Source organism: Lacerta agilis, chromosome 2 (genome assembly GCF_009819535.1).
Source record: "Lacerta agilis isolate rLacAgi1 chromosome 2, rLacAgi1.pri, whole genome shotgun sequence".
Classification (NCBI taxonomy): Eukaryota; Metazoa; Chordata; class Lepidosauria; order Squamata; family Lacertidae; genus Lacerta; species Lacerta agilis.
Genome location: NC_046313.1, coordinates 62,841,618 through 62,867,737, shown reverse-complemented (window position 1 = coordinate 62,867,737; position 26,120 = coordinate 62,841,618). Strand labels below are relative to the sequence as shown.

The window sequence follows — 26,120 nt, the reverse complement described above, 5'->3', positions numbered from 1 at the left end:
CAAGTTCAAATCTCTACTCACCGGGGCACCTTGGGCCAGTCAATCTTTCTCCACCTAACCTACCTCACAGATTGTTGCAAGGATAACATGTGTAATGGGGTGACAACAATCTGACAACAATCCTAGACCAAAGGCCCCAGAGGTCAATTATTGAACTTTACTAAATTACTAACCGCCGAAGAATTGATGCTTTTGAATTATGGTGCTGGAGGAGACTCTTGAGAGTCCCATGGACTGCAAGAAGATCAAACATATCCATTCTCAAGGAAATCGGCCCTGAGTGCTCACTAGAAGGACAGATCCTGAAGTTGAGGCTCCAGTACTTTGGCCACCTCATGAGAAGAGAAGACTCCCTGGAAAAGACCCTGATGTTGGGAAAGATGGAGGGCACAAGGAGAAGGGGACGACAAAGGATGAGATGGTTGGACAGTATTCTCGAAGCTACTAACATGAGTTTGGCCAAACTGCGGGAGGCAGTGAAGGATAGGCGTGCCTGGCGTGCTCTGGTCCATGGGGTCACGAAGAGTCGGACACGACTGAACGACTGAACAACAACAACAAATTACTAACTTTAATTATTTAAATAATTCTATCTCATGTTCAAGAGGTCAGTCTATGACTTAAAAACAGGAATTAAAGCTTTATACCACACAGAAAAAGCAAAACAACAGTAACTTCATTGAACACAAGACAGGAGAGAAAAAAATCAATAGAAAACTACCATACCTGTGTGATCCTGTTATGATTTGCTAGGAACATGGAAAGGTTCTGTGATTCCTGAATAGACTGGGGGTCAGCCATTTTCCTCAAAAACTGGGCTGCTCTGAAAGACAACAGAAATCCTACCTTGACCAGGGTATGCTAGTTTGTGGCTATGTAATACAGGACTGTAAAAAGAGCTTTTACCATTAGGTTTAGAGAAGCATTACGTTTCATTATCTTTGCTTCCCTAAAAATTGATTTCTACTGCTAAATATTTCTCATAGACTGCTGTAATAACACAAGGCCTAATTCCAAAGGTTCCAACAATTCACCCTCTCAGAACAGCAACACTAAAAATGCACTGGCATTCACCAATCTCACCTTTTGTAGGCAGAGTGGTCGTTTTTGACACTGCACTTCATATTTTTCAATTCATCCAGGACAGCAAACATGTTGATAAACTTTCCCAGTGTCAATAGATACGCTTCAGAAACAAAGTCTTTCCTTCTCTCTGCATGACACAAACGTTTTACCTCGCTGCAGAATCGCTCAATGGCCTTTCTCTGCAAAACAGCAACAAATAGGTAATTCAGAGGTGGGGTGAAATGGGAAGGCCTTGAGCAAATAGTTGCTGAGAATAGTCTTGTTCTGACTAGGATCAGGATCCCATCGCCTGTTCTTTCCCTTTTTCAGCCTCATCATTACCATGTTTCCACCCAGCAGTTGAAATCATTGTTCCAAATACTGACCTTTCAGCTTTCTTGACCAGGTAAATTCAAGCAGCAAAAGTGGTTGAATAGTATGTAGTCAGGGACGTAGCAAGGGGGGGTGGGCCACTCCGTGTTCCATAATGGAGGGGGTGACAAATGATCAAGAAACATTTTTTTTTGAATTATTTTTTTAATGCCTGCTCCGAAGGTCTTATCTTACTATACTAGGGATTATATAGCTATATATGAAATTTCATGCATATTGGTTAATATCTTGACCCTCCTCCACCAAAGTAGCTGTTCACTTGGCTGTTTTCCTATGTCATGAAGGCTGAAATTTAAGTTCAGAGAACACTTACTGTTCCCAACCCTAACCCTGTGGAAAGCCATCTAATTAGACTTTAATTTGATTTTGAGATGTTTTTAGGAGGTAATTTAATTATTGTTTGATTTTATACCACTGTTATGTATCTGATGTTAGCCACCCTGAGCCTGACTTTGGCCGGGGAGGGTGGGATATAAATAAAAGGTTTTTTATTATTATTTCTTATTCTTCCTTTGTAAGAAAATATGAAATAACTTAAAACCATTTTTGCAGGGGGGATCAATGGGGGGGGGGTTGACAATAAATTTTCCGCACCGGGTACCACCTGACCTTCCCATGCCTCGGGGGGGGGGGACACAATTTTTTTTTTTTGCCCCCGGGTACCAATTTACCTTGCTACGCCCCTGTATGTAGTTAGTTAGTTAGTTAGTTAGTTGATAGATGATAGATAGATAGATATAGATACCGTAGATAGATAGATAGATAGATAGAGGTGATAGATAGTCTGAAATAAATAAATATCAACTCAGCAAGCAGCAGGGCAGTTTTACCTGCTGAGATGAATAAAATGTGAAAATGAAATGTTAATGTTCTCTTCTGCTTGTGTCCTGTAGCTTTTCAGGTAGAAACTGCAGATCTCAAAACACATTTTCAAAAATGCTGACAGATAATCTTACAAGAAAGAAAACAAACCCACATTTGTTGCATACCTGAAGCAGAAAATGGTTCTCAGACCTGACCCCAACATTGCTATTCTATTTAGTGTCCCTCAGAAAAGTGTTTAGGTACTTTGGGCAGACCATTGATATGGCTGCTGTTCTTTATACTGTTACATACAGCTTAGCTACGTTCAAGAGGAAAAACCTCTGTTTGAAAAGGTTGTCACCATCTGAGATCATATTCTATGGCTTGTTAGTTTGGACTATGTTTTATGTCACAAGTAAAGACCCAAACTGAATTTGAGAGACTAAAACTTTGCCCACATCAGTTATGGGGAAGGCACAGACAAGTTTTGAAAATAGTATGGAAGGAATTCAATGCTGCACTAAGGTGATCATTCTGTCAAGGCAAGTGTTTGGGCTTGCCAGATGGAATGATCCCCCCTTCCCCAGCCCTGTGCAAGGACTTCTGCTGGCAGGACTCATTAGTTGAATCCCACCCAATGTGTTTGTTCTACTACCAAGTTGAATCAGGTCAACTAAGAACTTAAAATAGGTCAGCTATGTGAATGAAAAGAATGTTACATTTTTGGCAAATGCGCCAAATTTAATGCAGGCGCACTACTCTCCCACCTCCCCGCAATGAGATAAGGTGAACTAAGGCACATTCCTAGAAGCATTTTCAGCTTTACTCTGCAACATCAGAACTGACCATGCTGATGAGCAAAGGAGATAATATTGAATCATAGGAATTTTGAAGCTCCCCCAAAACCTACCTGAAAATACATGAACTTCATGAGCTTTGTAACTTCTGGCTCCAAGACTTCCACAGTCTTTTCATAAATCTCAACCCGATTTGGCTGTTCATTGCACTTTACCTGAAGGACAACATCTATTTTCATTAGTTATCCTAATGGACAAATGTTCTGTTTTTTACTTTGGCAGCAGTGTGACAGAGATCTGTGATGAGGGTCACCAAGCCAGATAATTTCGCGAGCATTTTCTAAATAGTAATATGTATCAAAAATGATATTTGGCACATGCTTTATCTTTGCTTAACACTTTGTTTCTATTTGCATATGGGAACACATCATAATATTGTATTTGCATTTTCACCCCTTACTCCCCCCCCAAAGTTTTTGGTTTTTTAATCAAATCAAATCTTATTTATCTTCCAAAACATTTTAAATAAAAAACACTGCTTCTTAATTATTTTCCTTTAGAAAAAAAAAACTTCCACATTCAATAAGACCAGATTACCAAAAAAATCTATACTTGTTTGCATATATTAAATGACTAGCTGAAGAAAGAGATCTTCTGGTGCACTATGTAGCAGGACAGCCTACCTGTATACCCATATGAACCTGCCAGAGCCCAATTATTGGCTTCAAAGGCCCTGTTCTCTGGCCTGACACTAAAGTCAATCGTGTTGGCAGGTACTAGGGAAGGAGCCTTTTCAGTGATGGCTCCACAAACTTCTGCAATTCCCTCTCCCCAGAACTCTGGTTGGCTCCCTCTCTTGTGGCCTTCAAGTGGCACCAAAAGACTTCTTATTTATTCCATCAAGCTTTATTGATGGTGCCCTAAATATAAGCAGTCTTGTGAGTGCTTGTGACCTAAAAGGTGAACTAGAAACACATTGAATAAATACACATGAAGCCTCTGTGAAGTTAACTGAAGTGTAGCATTCACTGCATGCCAGTTAGTCAGAACAACAGAAGTGGATACATCAGGCTCTCAAGAATTTGTGCACAATTTTTTTTCTTTCTCTCCTAAGAGTCATTCCCTTCAGTATGACCTGGTGGTCTTTTAACCTGGTTTGCATAAATACGCCTGCAATATGCTTCAGCGATCAAAGCAAGAAACTAGAGCATGTGATCAAAAATTCATGTGAAACAAGGAAATATTCAGCTGGGATTTATAAAGGCTAAAGGGATGGGGATGCATTAGTCAAACAGAAAAGGATAACCCTTAGGAGAACTGCATATTGATCCAGCTTGGAGTCCATAATGGCACCAATACCAGCACTGCTTGCTGAATTAGAATATTTCCCAGGCTGCATATAGAGCAATCTGGTATCATACTGAATTCACACTGGAAATGGTATTTATAAGTTAATCACAATAGCCCAGAGGAGGCCTTAACAGTGCTTAGTGCAATGCTATTCTCTGTGACCTGTATGGCATTTGGAAGCTTACGCTGATGAAATAGGAATGACATTGCTGATCTGTGTTTAATATGGACATCTTAACAAACACATTGGGAGAAAATTTGGATCCCCAGAAGACAAGCTCCTGACTCAGTAACAAAGGCTCATAAGAACATAAGAAGCGTCTGTTGGATCTGGCCAATGGCCCAACTAGTCCAGCATCTCGTTCTCACAGTGGCCAACTAAATGCAAGCAGGACCTAAGCACAACATCTCTCTCCCCTCCTGTGGTTTTCAGCAACTGATATTCAGAAGTATACTGCCTCCAACCATGGAAGAAGAGCATAGCCATTATAGCTAGTAGATACTGATAGCCTTATCATCCATGGATTTGTCTAATCCCCTCTTAAAGCCACCCCACCCTGATCACACAAACTCAGAACCTCAGCATTGCTTCATGAACATTTTGATAGTGAGAAGATGGAAAATGTGTATTATCCTCACCAAGACCCAAATCAGAGCCCCTATGCCAATACCTTAGCCCAGGTTCTCTGCAATTCTTCTATATATTTCCATCCCTTGTTCCCCTTGGACTGTAATTTCTGTCTGAGTGGGCTGGGCTTGAGTCCAACTGTACATCTTACCTGGGGAATGGCCCTGGAACAGCTTCTCCAGGTGTAAAGCATCACTGCATATTCATGTCCTTCCTCCAGCATTTCATTCTGGAAGACAGACACACATTTTGGCAGAATGGCAGTGCTGGTTAACACAGAAAACCAATTACACTTCAACCAAGTGCACACTGAGTCCCCTTTAGTGTAGGTAGCTGTGTATAATCTATGGCACTTACCATGCTTGAGTGCACTGTAGCTTGTTCAATATACCTGGCAATGCCAGTTACAAAGGCATTTCTGTCTTCAAAATTGGTGTCAAAGTTGGCCTGAGAGCAAATCAAGAAGCAAGGGTTAATGCCGCTCGCAGTTAGAGCAAGCTCTCTCACACAGAGTGACACTTATTTGATAGCTGGAACATATAGATTTATTATGCAGTCACTACAGTGTCGTTGTCTTTTATCACCTCATGTAATTAGTCAACAAGGGAAGCCATAGTAGCAGGTTTTAATAAACCATATGGTGTGGTCGTTCACAAGGCAGTAGCCAACAATCTGGATGAGTGAATTCATGCTTATTTGATCATTATTGTGCTTAGAATGCACACCTATAACCAATACATGTTTCCACAATACAGCATGGAAAGGGAAGCAAAGGGATCACAGCCCTGTTTGAAAGATAGTCAATCAATCTCAGGAAGGAAACTGTTATACAAGAAAAGGTACCTGTGCTTTCACCAGGGTCAGGGTGAGTCAAACTTTCCCCACAGAAAGCATGCAATACGAGAGAGGGACTATATATATATATATATATATATATATATATATATATATATATATATATATATAGTGTGTGTGTGTGTGTATAAATAAAATCTATCTATCTATCTATCTATCTATCTATCTATCTATCTATCTATGAGGGGTCGAACCTGGTAACAGATGTGAGCAGTGGATATGCTACTTTGCATGTTTGCAAAATACTTCACTACAGCCTATTTCCCCCCTGAACCTATGAATGGTACTTCCAGAATGAGTCAGTGGCCATATTCACATATCATGTGAAACTAGGGATAGGGAATCGAATCAGGGAAGTGTACAACCCTGAAGCTCCCTCAGGTTAATTCCAGCTTCTGCACTTCACACTAAACCCTGGTTTACCTGCCGTCTCCTATCATGGATCTCTAGATGTTGTTGGGCTACAATTCCCACATCTGGGAACTCAAGGCTGGGATACCTGGTTTAACAATATGTATTAACATAGCCAATAGTTTCTATGTGCTATATAAATATACAATACATAAATGGAAACTAAGGACCAGCCCATAATCATGGTTAGCGTTCTGTTGTTGCTGTGATCTTTTTCACATGCCTTATCCCATGCTTTCTTCTCAACCTGTTGCTTGAATGAATGAAACTTTATTTGCGTCAGCCATCGGTCATAGCAACAAAAGAACAATGGGATGTACACAGAACAAAATAAAAAGTAGATTATATAAAACAAAGTTTAGGGTCATGAATCAGCAATCAAATATTGGACCTTATTCTGATTGCCCCAGCTAGAAACCTTACAACCTTTCCAGTCATCCTTTGTTGCTTACTGTATTACATATTTCCCCAACAACAATGTTTTCTGCTTGACTTCATAATACCATGAACTGCAGAAATGAATGGCAAAAGCATGCAGGCCCTATAATAAAATATTTGAAGACCTGCTGTTTACCTGGTACATGATAGACGATGGAGGTGGCTCGATGCATGGCTGCTGATCAGGTAATGGCAGCTCCTCCAGCAGGTCCACATTGGACAGAGCATCCTCTAGTGTTACGTGAGTCGTCATGGCTCCGAGCTTTCAGACTCACAACTAAACCCAAGGAAAACAAAATTATGTTAGAGAACCAGTGCCAGAAAACTTAGGGATTCAGAATAAATGGAATCAAATTAGACAACAGGCCAACATGCAAACACACATCCCATTAAAACCAGTGGGAATTAAACAAGATGTAATTATGGATTAGAATGCAGACTGGGCTGTACACACTTAGCCCCAATGTTCACCAGGCCAACAACACATCATATACTGCTGAGTAAACCTGCATAGGACAAAGCTGCACGGCTGCGTTTCCAAAAGGAAACCGCCTTAACATAGCATTAAGATAGCCTGCTGGTAGGTCACATGTGGATCGTTGAGATCATTAGGAAAACCACGTTGACTGGATTTGATTTACATACACCAGCAGTTTAGACAAGGCTACACCACAATCATAAGGTGGGAAGGTAGATAAATGTTTTTGTCCTGAGAAAGATAAGAGAGACACAGATGAGAGGTACAAGGATAATTTGTAGCATTCCAGTACCAAAGATTTTGTGACGACCTTCTGCATGTCATTTGTGCAATAGTAACCTTGTAATGTGGTTACCATAATACGGGCCAACAGCATACTGCTTTAAGAAGCATTGCCTCACTGTCTTAAACTATTTCCATACACAAACAGTCCTGAGTAACACCCTGGGAACTCTGCTCTGTTTTTTTTTTTTAAATGCACAAACTTTATAATTTCATGTACCTATGGAGTCCCCTGAGTATGGAATAACCACTCCCTTATTTTTGTATGGCACCATTTCACTTCCAAACTGATAGGCACTCAACCCCATTTGTCAGAAGAGAAGTCCTAAATGATAACGCTTTCACAAGTGACACCCAAGAAAACATTTCCGTTATTTTGCAGCAACTTTCAATAGTTTCTACTTATCCAGTTAATTCAATTGGACTGATCATGTGCTTCTTTTAATATTCTGTGTACTTTGTTATTTTTCACATCAGGAAAAGGAAACAAGCAACAAATGTCTACAGCATTTGCACAAGCACCTGCAGAGTGGTGGGAAAGTGTGGTTATATCTGCAAAGGAAACACAAACTTGAGAGAACAGTGTAGCAGATACACTGGCATTATTGCTCAATAAAATAAATGCGTCTTCTACTTCTGTTTATGGGGTTTTATCAATTAAGTTTGGCCTCTGTCAATATAACACAGAGGCCCACATTACTGAAAAAACGAATTATTATTCCCGAGTCTGTAAAATTCTGATAATTCATCCGAGCACACTATACAACTGTTGAATTATCTTTACATTCCCATGGGACATTTTAGATTGGATCAAACAATTAATTGATTATTTAGTGGACAAACTACATTCTCTGAAGTCTACTGAATGGGGAGTAGGGCGGGGAGAGATGTGCAAAGGTGTCTATGTCTAGCAGAGGAATGTGTTTCTTCCCCTTGTATCCATTTATCTTTATTTATCTGTGGATCAATAGGCCCTCGAAAACTAGTGTTCGTCAAGGTGCTGTTATTCAATGTGTGCTATAATATCAAGTATGGAAGCGACAACAGATGGACACAACAATCAGATGAGGTAATTCTGAAAAGGTCCTTATGGCAAGTGTGATAAACAGCTGTCACAGCAAAGCAGCTGCCTGCCTAGGCTTTGTGGTCAGTGATTTACAAGAAAGGGTTTCCAGAAGGAATAAATATGGGTCACACCAACTATTCTCATTTTGAAGGAGCTGAACTGAAACTCCTGACACATTCATAGAACCAGAGAGCTTGCATTTCGTTGCCCCTGGGAGCAAGCCCAAAGGTAGGCAGAGTAGCAATCCTCTTGAGGAATGCACACATTATAATAATATTCCCTCAGAGGTACTGAAGTGAATGGCTCATGTTTATCTCACTGCAGTCTTGCATGAAATGAGGTTATATCCCACAGTTCAATTCTGTCACATTTTTATTCTGTGCATCTCAGGGTTGGTTCACACCTACCGATAAATGTGCAAACCTGGCATTGAGGTTTTCCTGCCTGGTGTGTGATAATGCTTAGCATTTTGAAGTGTTCAGCAGCTGGAGAAGAGGGCTGGAGTGCCTCAGAAAGTGGCCATTGGTCTCCAAATTGGAAAGTTGCATGTGAACAAGAGCATCTCTTTCTGACATGAACATTAATTGTTTTGGTCACACAGAGAAGCTTGGAAAACAAGAACAACCAATTTCTTGTAGTTGCTGATCATTCCATGTTACATGACGTCTGCAGCCTATTTATAATAGTCCCTTTGGTTTCTGGGCATAATATACATGACCCACAATACAATCCTAATCGTGTCCACTTAGAAGTCTTATTGCATTTAGTAGAGGTAAGTGGGCTTAGGATGGCAGCCCAAGTTTATCTTTACAAAACCGCTTTAGAAAGCAAAATATCTTCAGGGCAAACTCCATCCCACATAGCGGATTTCATGTTGTGTTTCTGCTCCACACATTTCTTTGTGCATGTGCTAATGAAATGAAGGAGACTACATGTGAGTTTAACGGCTTCATGACATGGAGAGGTTTAGCAGGCATGGCTGCTCCTGTCACTGCTGGTTGTTTTGAAATGCTGTTTTCTTTGAGGGCGGAAGTTTCACTGGCTGAGTCTCTATGTGAAAATGCTGTTGAAAGTAAAGGAAGCTCGGGCAGGTTTGAAGCTAGAAAGCCTTGCTTACAACATGGCTAAGTATTGTTATCACTCAAATATTGCTTCTTATGAAAGTTTAGCTGTAGTGTGGAAAGGGGAAAGGATGTACTATTCTCCTCTAAAGCAGCACAGTTGTTCATGGATACCAAACAGACAAAAATATTTAAATGAGAATAGTGAAGCAAAATATATGCATACTCTGCATAATTAGAATTGCCAGGGGTTTTTTTTTCTCCTGGCTTGGTCCCTGTGATTTTAAGAGCCATATCTGGCATGCAGAAATGTTAACAGGCGAAGCTTTCCCCACCATTTAATTTCCCTACCAAGAAAAATTACCCCAGCAAAATATCTGCTCCTTGGGCTGCTGTTCAAAGCACAGGAGCCCTTTCGGGGGGTGGGATGGCAAACCTATCTACAATCATTTAATCTCATGTCTTTTCCTTTTCAATTCATGATTTTAAAGAGATTTTTGTTGCTATAATGGCAGAATTATCAAGCTTTCCCACATGAGCCAAGAACATCTGCTGCTTAGTGCCACCGCTGTCATCATCTCCACAGCCATAAAAGCCAAAGAGTTCCTTCTTTTTTCAGTGATACTGCAATGGGGTCACTGGGTCAGTGATCCTCAAAAGGTCAGCATGGGGTATTAGCCAACAGAAGCCATCTGTGCCTCGTGGGTTTATATGGGACAGAGTTGACAAAGCGAATGTTCAAAAGAGAAAACAGGATGGGGGTGGGAGGGATATCAACTGTACTCTTTGTGGTTCATGTATAGGTGCAATACTTCCTGCACTGTCATGCCTGACTGACTACCGTTACAGCACCAAGCTCTCAACAGATAAAACTATTTTCTACATTGGAAGTGGATTGCATCAGCCAACTTGAAAGAGGGGACTTTTTTCCAAACCCACCCACCCCCACAAAAAAACACAAGGAGACATTTGACCTTTCATACGGCACATACTCTGCTTCAAATTACATGATGAAGCACAGAAGACACTATCTCCAAAAAATCTTAAGTGACCCCCCCTTTCTTAAAAAAAATTTCCATGCAATGACTTCTGTTCTTCATAGAGGACCTAAAAAGAGTATTTAAGTATTTCCAGACATCACAAAGCCAGCCTAAACCAGCAACTCCCTAGGCAAAATTAGCACTAGGGTAGGATGACCTTGTGCTGTCTGGAAGCACTTGTTCCAAGATGAACATGGGAAAACTACTCAATTGGTCTGGGACAATTGCTTTCATAAATGTGTAGTCACCATCCTATGCAGAGCAAAAGAATAGCTCCTCCATGTTTAACAGGGAGCACGTGATTCAGAAATCAACAGAACAGCTCCATCTTCAACCCTGCAGAATTAAAAAAAAACAAAGTTGTGACTGATAGTCAAAGAGTCAAACTACTAGAAGACATATGATTAGCAGCAGATAATCATAAAAATGCTACCTGCAAAACAGGTAACTCTAGCAGGTCAACCAACACACACACTGCAAAACAACAACAACAACACAAAACTGCCTCCAAGTAAACTGCTAGCAATCAAAACTGTCACTTGGCAATTCTGACCTAAGGAATAGCCCTTCTCAACCTGAGCATCAGTCAAAACAAAATCGAAAATTCTTTCTAGTAGCACCTTAGAGACCAACTGAGTTTGTTCCTGGTATGAGCTTTCGTGTGCATGCACACTTCTTTCAGTGTGCATGCACACGAAAGCTCATACCAGGAACAAACTCAGTTGGTCTCTAAGGTGCTACTAGAAAGAATTTTCGATTTTGTTTTGACTATGGCAGACCAACACGGCTACCCACCTGTATGAGCATCAGTCATGAGCCTGAGAAATACAATACCATTTTACATGCCAAAGGAAATGTTATAGGGACAGTCCAAAACTCTCCATTCACAAGTCACATTCCACGTGTGAGAACTGCTCAGGCGCAACCAAGGCAAGGTTTCTAGTCGCTTCCTTTGCGCATGAGCTGGTCTTTGAGAAGTGGAGAAGTGTCTTTCTTTTCCGGCCTCAGAACCACCTGAGTCCTGCCCCCCCCCCGCCCCGCTTGCTTCAAAAAAGCTGCTTGGGTGTTGGATGAGAAGTGAAGGGGATGGGTGTGAAACTCCGACAGAGACGCCTCCCCCCTCCCCCCGCAGAGCCACATAGCTGGCCGTCTGGGTAACTGCCTGGTGGGCAGGCAAGAGGAGTGGCACACGCTTATTATTATTAGTGCAGGGAGAGGCCAGGAAGAAGCAGCTCTGGCTCAGGCTGTGATGGTGCTTCCATGCAGGGATAGCAATACACAGTTGCCTTTCCCCTCCTTCCCTCCATCCCTTTTGCTCAGTGTCACCTCACTCACATTCGCTGATCCTGCCTGTGGGGAGAGGTGACCCCTCCTTGGAGTGGGGTCATTGAAGGACATTTAAGTCTTAGGTTTGCAAACTGGACATTCAAGGTGAGCGTCTCCGCCACAATGTTAGAAACTGAGATATGAAAGCTAGAAGCTAAATGGCACCTTAAACCTAGGTTATGGGCGCAACAACAGAATATCTAGGCGCACTTCTTTAATAACAAGAATACAAAGCTGAAAATGAATTGCAGCTAAAATATTATGTTCATTTTTCACATGGTCTAGTCCTCATGTGAAGACTGCAAAAAAAAAGCCATGCATCCCCTGCCCACCCCCCTAATTTTCTCCATGCTTCTGAGAGCGGCTGGAAGTGGGGAAGCAGAAAAAGGTCCTCCTTTCCTTCCACTCTGCAGACAAGCCCTGGATTCCTTCATATAAATATATCGTTTTGGCACCACAATTAACACATATTAAAGGCCTATACAACTGATGGCAGAGTCTGGGCAGTTGTGTTCCACAGCTGGGGTGCTGTTACTGGGAAGGCCTTCTGGTGGGTCACAGAACCCCAAATTTCACTCAGGGTTGGAACTACCAGAAGGACTGCCCCAGTAAACCTCAAGCCATAGGCAAGCTCATATGGGGAGCGTAGAACAGCAAAGGTGCTCCCGATTATTGTGTTGAATCATGGAAGGTTATATAGAGAACGTTCAGGGAAGGCTTTCTGTTATCCTCTCCGTTTCAGTGCAACTGCACCCACCCAGGCCATTCCTTGGCCTGGCCTCTAGGTTTGAAACTCACAGGGTGCAACACTGGCATTGCCCTCAGAGGTGGAACTGTATCTTGCTCTTGCATTTCAGAGTTGTACTCTCAATGTACAACGCAGGACTTGCTTGTCCTCGGTGTAAAGGAATTGTAATAATCTGATAATGTACATAGTCTTACATAAAAGTCTTGCCGTTACACAAGATTATCCATATTATGAGTAGACTCAATGAATTAATAGCTATGACTTAAGTTATATCCATTTATTTCAATGGATCTACTCTGGGAGGAATTCAGTGTAGCACTAATGTGATTCGGCTTGCTGGATGAACTGATCCCCTCTCTTCTCCATGAGCTGTTCCAGGGGTTTCTTGCAAACCCCCTCTCCCTGTAAGCCAATTGCAGGGGGCCTGCAGGGGAGGGAGGGGGAGAAGCCCTGTTGTACATGCGTAAGTCCTTGTGCAGGCCTTCTGGTGATGGGACTCATTTGTTGAATCCTGTCCTCTAAGTAACAGTTAATTGGATTACAGGTAGGTAGCTGTGTTGGTCTGCCATAGTCAAAACAAAATAAAAAATTCCTTCCAGTAGCACCTTAGAGACCAACTAAGTTTGTTCTAGGTATGAGCTTTTGTGTGCATGCACACTTCTTCAGATAATTGGATGTAACCAAAACATTCCAATTAAATTATCAAAATGTGTGCATTCTGAATAAAGTAAATACTACATATTGGGCCATTCCATTGTCACGGGTGGGACACTTTGACCATGTTTTTTGGTATTCACACATGTGTAAAAATGTAAATATACATAAAAATTAACAACCAAAATTTAAACTATGTTCTTAATAAGATACTGAACATTTTACAAATGTTTAATCATTTTTATGGATATTTTTGACAATTTTATTAAATGTTAAAAGTGTTGTCACGGGTGGGACAAAAAAAGGACATGGAGCTTGAGATAAGTTTGATTTATGGAAAAACTCTGTGAGTTGGGAGGTGAATCAATGATAAACTCAGCATATCTGTTTAAATCAATGTTTATTGGTTACAACTATGCAATCAGGAATTAAGTTTAAGAAATTTAACAATACAAAATTAAGGAAAAAATGCTGTCACGGGTGGGACAATCATCAGAAAACTTTTAACTTGAACACTTCTGTGAAGACTACATGGGTGGACTTTTGAAAAGAAGGTCCATAAAATAAACTTCTTTTGTCTTTAGCTTTTAAAAAAATGGTTAGACTGCACGTTTGGAATCTTCCTCACCAAACTCCAGCGCTCATGTAGCATTCTTATCAGGCTCATTTTTCATGGAATGGCCCTATTCCAAACTGACACATATATTGCAGAAATAATTAATATTGAAAAATGAGTTGGGTCATCTGTTATATATCATTAGCCCAAGGAGCTTAGAGATCCAATTTTTTATTTTACATAATATATTGCTATGGTGGTAGAGTTGCTGCTGTGACCATAGGTCAGACTATGGCCAACTCATGGGTTCTTCTGACCCACCTGTGGAAGACCATTGGTCTAATGGGAACTAGCAGGATTACTGCAAAGAAGCTAAAATGTAATTGAGGCACATATTTACTGAACTACCATCAGCCTAAAGTTTTCTTTTTTTTATGAAGAATTTATTAACATTTTCATAATACAACACATACCCAGACCCACACCTACAAATACACATAATGCCAGGATTCTTCTTCTTGTTTGTATACCTTACAAAAAAAAAAATCTATTTCTGAATCTTGACGTTTGACTTCCCCCGCCTTTTCACCTTCGGTTTTAAATCCATATTTTACTTTCTTAACAACTTTTCTCTATAATTTTTTTTTAACTTCAATTAAAGATAACACAATTCTCTTAATCATCCTATTATAACATAAATCTTAGCAGAATATTCTTATAAAAACTAAACTTATTTCTTCTGTCCTTTATCATGCTGCTTTTAACTTAAAATCCAATATCTCCTTGCTTATTCAAAATAAACTTATAATTAACAAACTTCACTCTCCGATTTCAGATACCATAACAGACCATTTGGGTTTTACATTTAATACTTCATCCCACACCCCCTCTGTCCATTGTCTTTCTCTGTCTTTCGCCAGAACCAATCCTCCAGTTGTCTTCTTTTCCCAAATGTCCACAGATCCAGGCAGCATTCACAACAGACCTTGCATCGAGCTTCAGGGTACACATCACATCCTTCCTGGGCTCCTCCGCTTCTTTGTACCATACTTCTACTTCTTGTAGATATCTTAATTCCATGTCCCTTGCCCCCGAGCTCCCACCTCGGGGTCTGGATATTATAAATTTTTCCGTTCCAGGGCTGCCACCCCCAGAAAACGGTTCCTTTTCCCGGAGTCGCCCAGCCATTTCAGACCATCCTTCAAGCACCCCTTCCAGCTCTTTGCCAAGGTTTGCTTCCATTGTGTAAAACTTTTGAAAAGCCTCCTCTGTGGGAAATAGATTCTTTTTATTTATAATCCCACTCAAGACTTGCAATTTCCGATTAAGCAGTTCCAGCCTCAAGACAGTGAGCATTTCTTCATCCTTTAGACCAGAGTTCAAAACAAGTTCAAACACAAAGTCCAGCATTTTGGAAGGGAGGGTGAGTGTCAAATTTCAGTTCCTGTCTCTTTCTTCCTTTGTTTCAATTGTTTCCCACGTCAGTCCAAATTTTCCATCGCCATTTTTTCTGAAGCCAGAGTGTAAAGACCAAAACTTTAAATGGAGATATTTTCTCCCCACTTAATCCCCAAAGGGAAAACTCAGCAGTCTCAGTTTTCAAATTCCGAGCACTTTGTATCCATTATTGTAGCAGCAGTCACTTAAACTGGTTACTTTCTTTCTCTCCCGAAGGGAGGGAGGCAGGCTCCCTTTCCTCTTCCCCCCGGATCGTTCCAAAAATAGAAAAGTCAGTCAAATACTCACAACCACCGGGTTCTTTCAGATCGTTAAAGACAGGTAGAACTTAGACGCTCATCACAGGATTTGTCGCCGCATTTACATCCCGGTTGGGGCATGTCCCCTATAGCCCGGCTCCGTCGTCCCTTCACCCCCACTCCCCCTTTACAGGGGGAGCGAGGGAAGGGTTCGGAGCCACAACGGGCACAGCCGGGGAGCCCAGGGTGCGGGACGCTCTTCCCGCACCCCACCGGAGCCCCGCTTTGCGGTAGCGGGGCTCCAAACCCCCGGGATGGACTGGGCGCTTCGCAGCCGAAGCAGCCCATGACCACCCGCAATGGCGTCGCCGCCGGAAGCTCCAGCCTAAAGTTTTCAATAGTTTTAATACCGTAGTTTTCATTAGTTTTCAATAGTTTAAAAGTTTTCATTTTTAATACCACTTCTCATCTCATTCGCTCAATTCTATGAATTAATGTATGACATTTGTTCCCACCCTATGTCCCTATGCTATCACTTTAGAATTATTTCACTGGGATACTGCTTTTCTAAACACTTTATACCAAGAAGAACTATTAGGGGATCCTAGTGGTGTTGTAGAAATACCTGTCGCTTTGATGGATGGCTATATATTTATGCTAAGCCAGGAAGCTATGCAATTAAAGCAATTCCTATAAGCACACATTACTTCCTATGAAATAAAATTCTGCTCAGTAACAATAAGCTAAGCTAATGAAACATCCACCAAATTATTTGAAAATGCCCCCTTTCATTGTTGTCTACAAAGCGTGACATTACAGTAGTTATTTATCTAAGGGACATATAATACACTGAGAGTGTCCACATAGTACCTTCTCATACAGTATTTTAAAATCCAAACGCATTCCAAAAAACCTTTTAAAAGTCAGCAACAATAAATAAGAATGTTAAAATCACCAGTATAAAACTTTAACTCAGCCTTAACCTAGTTAACTCATTCATGTCCCCCTCTATCAAAAACATTTTTTATATATAAAATGTGTGAGATGGGGGTCTGCCTAATCACTACAGGACTGCATTCCATAATTTCAGGTTACATATGTATGCTCATCAGTCTAACTGCCTTTATAGGCAGGCATTGAAGTCAGCGCTCTGAGATCTTAAGCTGTGGGCAAGACCATATGACTGCAAGTGATCCTTTAAATAACTTTATTGCCTCCAAACCATTCCGGGCTTTAAAGGTAATAACCAGTACTTTAACGTGGGTCCCAAAATGCACTGGCAACCCAATCAAGGTAGCATGTGCTGACCACCTGCCCTCTGCCGATAACCAGATGGCTGTGTTCTACATCAGCTGAAGTTTCTGAAACAGATTCAAAGGGAGCCCTATGTGAAACACATTACAGTAGTCCATGCACTGCTAATTCTTCCTAGTGGGTTCCAAGGTATGTTTCATGAAGTCCACACACAGGACACCCATCACCACACGAAACAGCTCTGTTGGACGACACTGAGGTGGGCAACGCTATATCACAATGGTGATTGAGAAATATGATTTGTTCACTATTATCACCATCACAGGCCAAGACCTCAAGTGAGTTCTTACCTGTATTAGGTCATTTTGGCTACAAGTCTTCTGACACCCTGTGCTCTAGCCGTGGAGCCTATTGCTTAATTACTCTAAGCTCCTACGTGTATATAGGAGCTGATGGGACTCTGCAGATGGCCAAGGCTGATAGCCCGGGTCCCTCTGGTTCAATCAGCCAGCAAGGATGGAGCATCAAAACCATCCCAGATCCCTGGGAACCTTATAGGTCAAACCTGAACAAGTAATGACATTATTGCCTATTCCAGACAGAAGGCAAGATCCAATGTGAGTTCTGCAACATGCAGTGGCTGAGATATAATCTAAGACAGGTCCATGATTGTCATGGAGGCCATGAATTCCTGAACTACACCAGACAAAGTCACCTTGGCTTTTATGTTGAAATCACCCAGAACCATCTGCCTCATGATCCTCTGCCCTGTACCACACATGCAGTGATATTTTCCCTGTGTTGACTCCTTTCTTTCCTTCCCAGGCATATAAGGCAGTACAGAAGGAGAAAAATAGCTAATTCCTTGGTACACCCCTAAAGGGACAGCCCCCTTCCTCCTACTAGTTGAAATGTTAGAATACACATACAGTCGTACCTCGGGTTACGTCCGCTTCAGGTTACGTATTTTCGGGTTACGTACTCTGGTAACCTGGAAGTGTTTTTCGGCGCATGCACAACCCGCACATGAGCGGAAGCGTTCTGTGCGGTCTGCGAATGCACAGAAGCATTCTGCGCAGTTTGCACATGCACAAAGTGCAATTTTCGGGTTACGAACGGCAACCCGGAACCAATTAAGTACGTAACCTGAGGTACCACTGTATCTAATACAAGTTGAAATGGAAGACCCAATGACTGTACTTGGATGGGACACTAAACTATGATTTAGCATTGAGTGCACAGGGCTTGAGCTTGCACATTCCTCCATCCCCCTCTCTTCTGCAGTGGCCACAATGAATACAGAAGTTTTCATTTCCATCTAACCAGAGTTACTTATTATGTCAGAACAGCTCCATGTGCATACCTAGGTTCTTCTCCATGGGTACTGTGATGTATCTAATTTCTCATTCTGGCTGCAGTTTCCAACATAGCCCTGGAAGCCACTGCAAAAGATCTTCCAACTTTCCAGGAGTAGCATTTAACTCTTGTTTGAATTTTAAACGACTGTATTTAAACAGCCTAGGGATGCGGGTGGCGCTGTGGTCTAAACCACAGAGCCTAGGGCTTGCCGATCAGAAGGTCGGCAGTTCGAATCCCCACGACGGGGTGAGCTCCCGTTGTTCAGTCCCTGCTCCTGCCAACCTAGCAGTTCGAAAGCACGTCAAGTGCAAGTAGATAAATAGGTACTGCTCTGGCTGGAAGGTAAACGGTATTTCCGTGTGCTGCTCTGGTTCGCCAGAACCAGCTTAGTCATGCTGGCCACATGACCTGGAAGCTGTACGCTGGCTCTCTCAGCCAATAAAGTGCGATGAGCGCTACAACCCCAGAGTCATCCGCGACTGGATGGACCTAATGGTCAGGGGTCCCTTTACCTTAAGCTGCCTTTGGGGAATGGAAAAGTGAGGTACACATAATAAAAAATAATAAAATAAAATAAAATAAAAAGCTAAAATGAGGTTGGGGAACGAGAAGGATTGCAAGAAAACAAAACTTAACTGTAAGAAAAACAGATGATCTAGAATATATGGAGAAATGCACACAATGACATCACAGGGGGGGCATTCCATGAAAAGTGGTCCTGTGGTCTAAAATATTAAAATTAAAGATAAAATTCCCAAAAAATTATTTTATGTAGTTGAAAGTGTATATTTTGTTAAAATGTCAATATAATTTGATATAAAGAAAATGGGGGGAGTGAAAACTGGAAATAACTGTACAAGTTCAGAAAGTCACTTTTTAAAATGAAATCTTAATGATGAGTTCATGTTTATTTAAAAATGCAATAAACATAATAAATAATAAAATATTAACATATATCATAACAAGTATATCTGTTCTGCCAAAAAATATTTGGCAGAAAAGTATTTTTGATTTTGATTAAATTTTGTCCATGTTAAAGTGACTGGTTCTGGCTTCCAGTGTCACACACGTCACAATAAGTTAATATTTTTTATCTAATAACTTAGCCATGAACTTCACCATGCTGAAATTTTTTTTATAAGCTTATTAAACTTAAGAACACTAAAAAAAAATTGGAATTTTTTTTGGAAAAAAAAATAAAGAAAAATTGGGGTTTTTAAATTTAATCACACACGTCACCATTTGTGACGTGTGTGACTGTGACGTGTGTGACAGGAGCATTTTTTTAAATTAAAAATGCAAATACATGTAAATAATAAAATATTAACATAGATCATAACAAGTACATCTGTTATGGCAAACAAATATTTGACAGAAAAATTTATTAGATTATGATTAAGCTTTGCAGTATTTTGCTCCATAATTTGGCATCAAAGGGCTGTGACAAAAAATTTATGCTCCATCAATATTCATTTGCTGACCAATTTTTTTTTCTATTGAGTAACAATTCACAAATTTGAAGTTGCATTTGCAAGTCAAGGTAAGAGTAGTATGCTTAAAAATAAATAATGTTAAATGTGGAAGGCCTCCTTCCACCTGCCTTGCCCCACCCCCTGGCCCTGGGACTCTTTATAAGGGAGCTGTTCCTGAAAGAAGAACTGTGAGGGGAGATGTGGCTTGGATTTCAGATGAACAAATAGCTAGAGAAAATTGTCCAAAATTAATTCACTTTGCCAGAGAACTGTATATATTTGAAAGTAAAGTGAATGTGTTCGAATAAACCAATGCAATGCTATTTTTGGTTCAGTAACTGTCAATAAAATAAGGCTGTTCTACAAGTTGTGCAGGGACCCAGGTGGTGCTGTGGGTTAAACCACAGAGTCTGGGGCTTGCTGATCAGAAGGTCGGCGGTTCGAATCCCTGCCACGGGGTGAGCTCCCGTTGCTCTGTCCCAGCTCCTGCCCACCTAGCAGTTCGAAAGCACGTCAAAGTGCAAGTAGATAAATAGGGACCACTCCAGCAGGAAGGTAAACAGGGTTTACATGCACTGCTCTGGTTCGCCAGAAGCGGCTTTGTCATGCTGGCCACATGACCTGGAAGCTGTCTGCGGACAAACGCCGGCTCCCTCGGCCTATAGAGCAAGATGAGCGCCGCAACCCCAGAGTCAGACACGACTGGACCTGATGGTCAGGAGTACCTTTACCTTTACAAGTTGTGCAAACATTAAAGATGATTGCTTTGTGTCCAATTCCACTTTTATGTTAATGTTTATTAAATTGTTAACCTCAATCTGTAAAAAGATAACAATTATCAACACAAATGATATTTTTAAGGGTTTCATTAGAAAAAAAAAATCATATGCGGTCACACACGTCACGTTAAATGTCACACACGTCACAGTATTATTTATTGCTTTTTAGCCTAAGTATTGCTACTTCATATTCCTAAAACCCCTCTTTTGGATTTACACATATATGGCTTAATTCTAATAATTTTTATTTCCATGAATGTTACAAGAATTCACAGAAATATTCAAAGAACTTGAGAAGAGAGGGAAAAACATTTGCAAAATGGTCACACACGTCACGCAAAATTAAAAATTTGTATCTCTATTCAGGCAACATAAAAAATATTCCAAATCAATTTAATTATATCTTAAGACATAAATGACAGGTGTCAATTAATTGCTTTTGAACCAGCAGTTGTTTTAGGGTCAAAATAATTACAAATGTACTGAAAACGTTGTCTGAATGTCACACACGTCACGGTGGAATGCCCCAGGGAGACTTCTAAAACACTCCTTTAGAGAAGTGTGGTCAGTTCGTTGGTTGGTAGGGGCTGTTTCCTAAGTGACTTCTGTGAAGTGGTGCATCTCTCACTCTGAGAACTGCTGTGTTGAGCAAAGCTTGATTTTAAAATAGTTGGAGGCAGCTGATTACTTACATTTCAGCAACCAAAAATCCTCTACACATACTGAGGTGCAGTTCACTGTCTAATAAAACAAATAACACCTGATCACAGCATGCCTTCCTTTCCATTTCCTGCAGTCAACAGGTCAGTTCAACCTCATTACTTAAGATTATTGTGATGTGAAACCCCACAGCCCCAGCCACCACAATGACAGCAACAGATGGCTCAGAGGCCCCCTCTGAATCGCCAACAATATCCTTTTCAGCTGCAACTTCAAATTCTGGTTTGTTCATTTATTTATTTATTTACATTTAACTCCCACTAGGCACATATGGGGAAAGAGAGTCCAGAGAAGCTCCATCAGAACTCACCCACTTCTATTTGCTCTTCTCATGTCCCCCCTCCCCTCACAGATCTCAGCTGTGACTTGTACAGCAATTCTCTGCAAAACCAATTCATCTCCTGTCATCTGAGACCTTCTTGGCCCTATAAACTAGCTAACTCATTTCCAACCCACTCACACCTTGTGGGTTCAAAAGTTTGACTCAGACAAATGCTTCTGTATAACATTGTTTAATTGTACTCTCAAGGATGGAATGCAGATATGAGTGTACATGACACAGGACAGGGAAAGAAAAGAAAAAATTGATTTATTATTGCCCAAACCAGAATATATTTTGAGTGGTTTGCAGTACCTCTAATTCTACAAAGTTAAAAACCATATATTCCATTGGCTCCAATTGCTTCTTTCAGTGTGATTTGCAGCATTGTTTTTTCAACCATGTTTATTTGTGCCTTCACCTCTACCACTTAATCATCTTTTTATTTTATTTTTCCAGTTTTGACAATGTGCATGCTTGCTGTGAATCCACATCATTTCCCTTTGAGCATTTTCCATTCGCCTCCCACACCCTCTCTGCCTATGTACCACACCTTCAATTTCCCAACCAAAAAGACAGAAATAAACAACAAAAGCAACAACAACAACCCCACAACCACTTAATGACTAAATTACTGTACTGGGCAACTGTGCAAGGGAATGCCAAGCTATGATTTGATCCTGGAAGCCACTGCTTAATTAAACCCTATGTGCTCATTAAGAAAGACGGAATAAGCATTTCATTTTTGCAGAGAATCCTGGGAACCACCACATTTTTTTCACCCCTACCCCCCCCCCCCAAACAGGAAACAAATCAATCACACAGAACTTGCTTGGTGCTCTATAATAAACAAGGCGGCCTTGAAATATCCCAGGTAGCTCTAGGCATTCTGGGAGATCTGTTGGAAAATCCTTCCTTCGGAGCCCAAGCTGGGCCCAATTTCTTTCGGCAGAAGGGCAGCACCTGACCACCTGCGACACACACACACACACACCCCGTCAGGCCTGCATTGATGCTTTGAAATGCATCCTAGCAAGCGACACCCCCCACCCCCACGCAAAAATAAAAATATAAGGGCGGGGGGGGGGAGAGAGCCCGGGGTCTTGCCAGAAGCCTGTTGCAAACCCGTTTGAATCATGGCAGAGCTTTGCAGTCTCATGGTTCAACGCCCTTCAAGCAAAGCTGTCATATTCGGCTCTCGGGAGGTAACGGGCACCCAGGCTTGGCGGGGGGGGGGAGACCCCTCCTGCCCAAACACTGCCCAGATTTCCCCCCACATCAAACCACCACCACCTCCTTCCGCCACGGTCGGCGGCCGAAGCTAAGAGGAGATGAATGAATTGCGCGCAGGGGAGGGCGGTGGATGTTGACGAAGGTCCGCCGTTCCTGTCGCCGGGAGGAAAACGACCCCGCACCTGCGTCCTTACATATATATGCGTCCATATATGTATAAATGCAACCCCCGCCCGCCCGCCGCTTGTCCTCCGGGCCGCAGACCCTTTTGCCGAAGCCGAGAAAGCCGCGCGCCAAGAGGCATCTTCCCACCCCGCCGCCGCCGCCGCCTTAGTCGTGGCCGCTCCGCCTCGTGCTCGACAGCGGCTCCCCCCAGCCACGCGCGTCGGAATGCCATCGTCGCGCCCCCCAGGATCCCCGGGTGCGGGGTGGCAGGATCCCCTGGTGTGTGTGTGTGGTTGTTTTTTTTTACCTGGCCTTGGAAGCGAGGATGCTGCCGGCCTCTGCGGCTGGGCTCTGCGTGGGATGCAGCAGCGAGCAACGGAGGAGGCAGAGATGCTGAGGCGCCGCTGCTGCCACCACTCGGCAGTCTCCACCTTCGCCGCCACAGCCTCGGCCTCCTCCTCCTCCTCCTCCTGCCCCTGCCCGGATCTATTCGTGTCACACACAAGCACACGCACACACAAACACACACACACAGAGTCCTAGGCAGGCAGGCTCCCTCTCTCTCCCCCTCCCTCCTTTTCACACACACACACGCACAAAGAGCAGGAAATGGCTACAGCTTGCGCGCTTCCTGAGCTCTTGTGCTCACCCCCACCCCCGGGCGCGAGAAAGAAACCTGCCCCCCCCCCCGCAACCTCCTCTCTCCTGCACCGCACGCCTCTCTTCCCGCCGCCTCCGCAACGTGCACCGACCGTGTCCCCCCGTCAGGCAGTAACTGCACCTGTTAACGACGACAGGGACTGGCTCCATAGGAGTTTAGCGTGTTGTGAATCTCTCCTCCCCCCTCCTCCCCCACGCAAAGCCCATTCTCCTTGGAACTGCTGAAGGAATGGGCTTTGCTGCTGGAGCAAATTCTGTAAGCATACTCAGGGAAGGAGGGGAGAAGAACAGAAATAGGCAGCATGAGCAGCAACTGCGTGTCTGCTTGCTTGCTGTGAGAAAGAGAGAGCGCCTGCCTGTTGGCCTTGGCGGTTCTCTCTTAAGGGCTGAACACAGCAAGAGGCTCCAAAAAAGAATGGGGAGAGGCAAGCGGTTTAAGCCTCGCTGTGCAAGAATTCAGCCAGCCCTAGGTTGTCAGGTGTCTGCTTATTTCCACCCTTACTTTCCCTAAAAAAAGAGGGGGGGGGGAAATAAATCACACGCCCATAAGTGTGTGAAAATGAAAAGGCAATAGCAAGTGAAAATGAATCATTCAAGTTTAAATGAAAAGGCAGCCAAATAAAAAACACGCCAAAAATCTTCACAAGACCAGGTACGGAAGCTAACTGCAAGAAAGAAAGTAGGGTAGGAGAGGAGAAATTGAGGCATCAAAGGGCAAAAGGGAGAAATTAAACCTCAAGAGGAATTTCACAGGGCTTAAGAAGAGTATAATTTTATGGAATTCAAATTGTAATACAATACATGTAAAATGCAATACTGTATATGAAAAACAAAAGAAGCAATTTGGGAACAGTTTAGGAAAAAACTGTTTTCAACCCTGATCAGATCTGCCTGTAAATCACAACCAAGTTCAATTGGGCTTTTTTGTTTTGTTTTAAACCCAACATGTTTTGTTTAGGTTTTAGTGGCTTTGTTTAATGTACTTTTAATGTATTGAGATTAATGGATATAATTTAGTCATAGCTATTAATTCATTGAGTCTACTCTGAATATGGCTAATCTTGGATTTTTCTGATGTTTTATTATTATTTTGTTTGGGAATGATGAACAAAATGTTTGAGACAAGGTGCTCATATATTTACTAATCCAAAACGATTTCAAAAAATGTGTAACAGCAAGACTTTTATGCAAAACTATGTACAGTATCAGATTATTACAATTCCTTTACACAGAGGACAAGCAAATCCTGAGTTGTACATTGAGAGTACAACTCTGAAATGCAAGAGCAAGACATAGTTCCACCTCTTTGAGGGCAATGCCATTGTTGTGCCCATAAGCTAGGTTTAAGGTGCCATTTAGCTTCTAGCTTTCATATCTCTGTTTTTAACACTGTCAAAGATAACTTTGCAACAAAGTCTCTCTTCCATAGAATACAGTCTGGGCCTTGATTTAGCTGCAATGGTGTTATGGAACCAATTGTGGTCCTGAATGCAGATGTACAGACTTGCACCAGAAATACATTCAGTCGGTTAAGTAGAGCATGGATGAGATGTGTCTGGACTATGGACATTAACACAAGGAACACATGTAGGCTGCGTATACCAGGCATAGGCAAACTCCGGCCCTCCAGATGTTTCGGACTACAATTCCCATCATCCCTGGCTAACAGGACAAGTGGTCAGGGATGATGGGAATTGTAGTCCCAAACATCTGGAAGGCTGGAGTTTGCCTATGCCTGGCATATACAGTGGCATTCTTGCAGGATCAGGACATTTGTTTTAAAGTTCTTGTTTTGGGGCCAACCACCAATATCCAATAGAACTCTCCTGTATATATAAGACTTGTTAAATGTGAACCTGTGCATTGAAACATTTTGTAATTATAGTACTTACACGGAAGACAACAGGAGATATTACTCTCCAACAGTTTGTAATAGTTTTCTCATCTCATCTACATATTTCATATTTCCGTTATTATTTATTTCCTGACATATTTCTAAAAGAATCTCCAGTTTTACAATCTGAAAATGGTCAAAGAGGCTAACAGAATTTATACAATGAAAACACAATACATAATCACAGCAATAACAATGTACAAAAACTCTTAAATAGCTATACTATTCTATTCTAATACAATACAATCAGTTCAAAGTCATCCTCAAATGGAGTGCAGTCATTTTATAATAATGTACAGTGTAACTGACCACTGGAAATGGGTAAGCACGAACAGGGCCAGTTCAAGAAAATTTGGCAACTAAGGAGGAAGTTCAATATAATATACATATTGCATCATATATTTATATTTCTCTCATGTAAATAAAGTAACAATTTGCTGTCATTAATAGCATTCAACACTTGCCACCTGAGGTGCTCACATTTTTTTTTACCCGTAACAACATTAAAAAATAGTTGATAGTGAAAGAATATATTATACAATATTTGTATATTAGCTTACCCTGCTGAGGATCTGGAAGTATATATCCCCCACCCTTTCTTTCAACACATTGTGTA

General features: G+C 41.8%; 1 protein-coding gene across 4 annotated transcripts in view; it reads right to left on the bottom strand.

Annotated features, from left to right (window-relative positions):
• The window catches only part of CYFIP2 (cytoplasmic FMR1 interacting protein 2), a 69,411-nt gene extending 46,080 nt beyond the window's left edge, over positions 1–23,331 (bottom strand). For 3 of the 4 annotated variants that reach the window (XM_033140362.1, XM_033140366.1, XM_033140365.1), the window contains exons 1-7: positions 23,258–23,331; positions 6,878–7,018; positions 5,395–5,484; positions 5,189–5,266; positions 3,173–3,274; positions 1,084–1,265; positions 727–823 (exon numbers count right to left, since the gene is read on the bottom strand). In XM_033140362.1, coding sequence (XP_032996253.1) covers positions 727–823; positions 1,084–1,265; positions 3,173–3,274; positions 5,189–5,266; positions 5,395–5,484; positions 6,878–6,994 — 666 coding nt within the window. In that variant the 5' untranslated portion in view covers positions 6,995–7,018; positions 23,258–23,331. Of the gene's footprint in view, positions 1–726; positions 824–1,083; positions 1,266–3,172; positions 3,275–5,188; positions 5,267–5,394; positions 5,485–6,877; positions 7,019–22,845; positions 22,866–23,257 lie in introns of those variants that run through there. The other variant, XM_033140364.1, reaches the window with a different exon arrangement.
• Between the last annotated feature and the right edge of the window lie 2,789 nt (positions 23,332–26,120).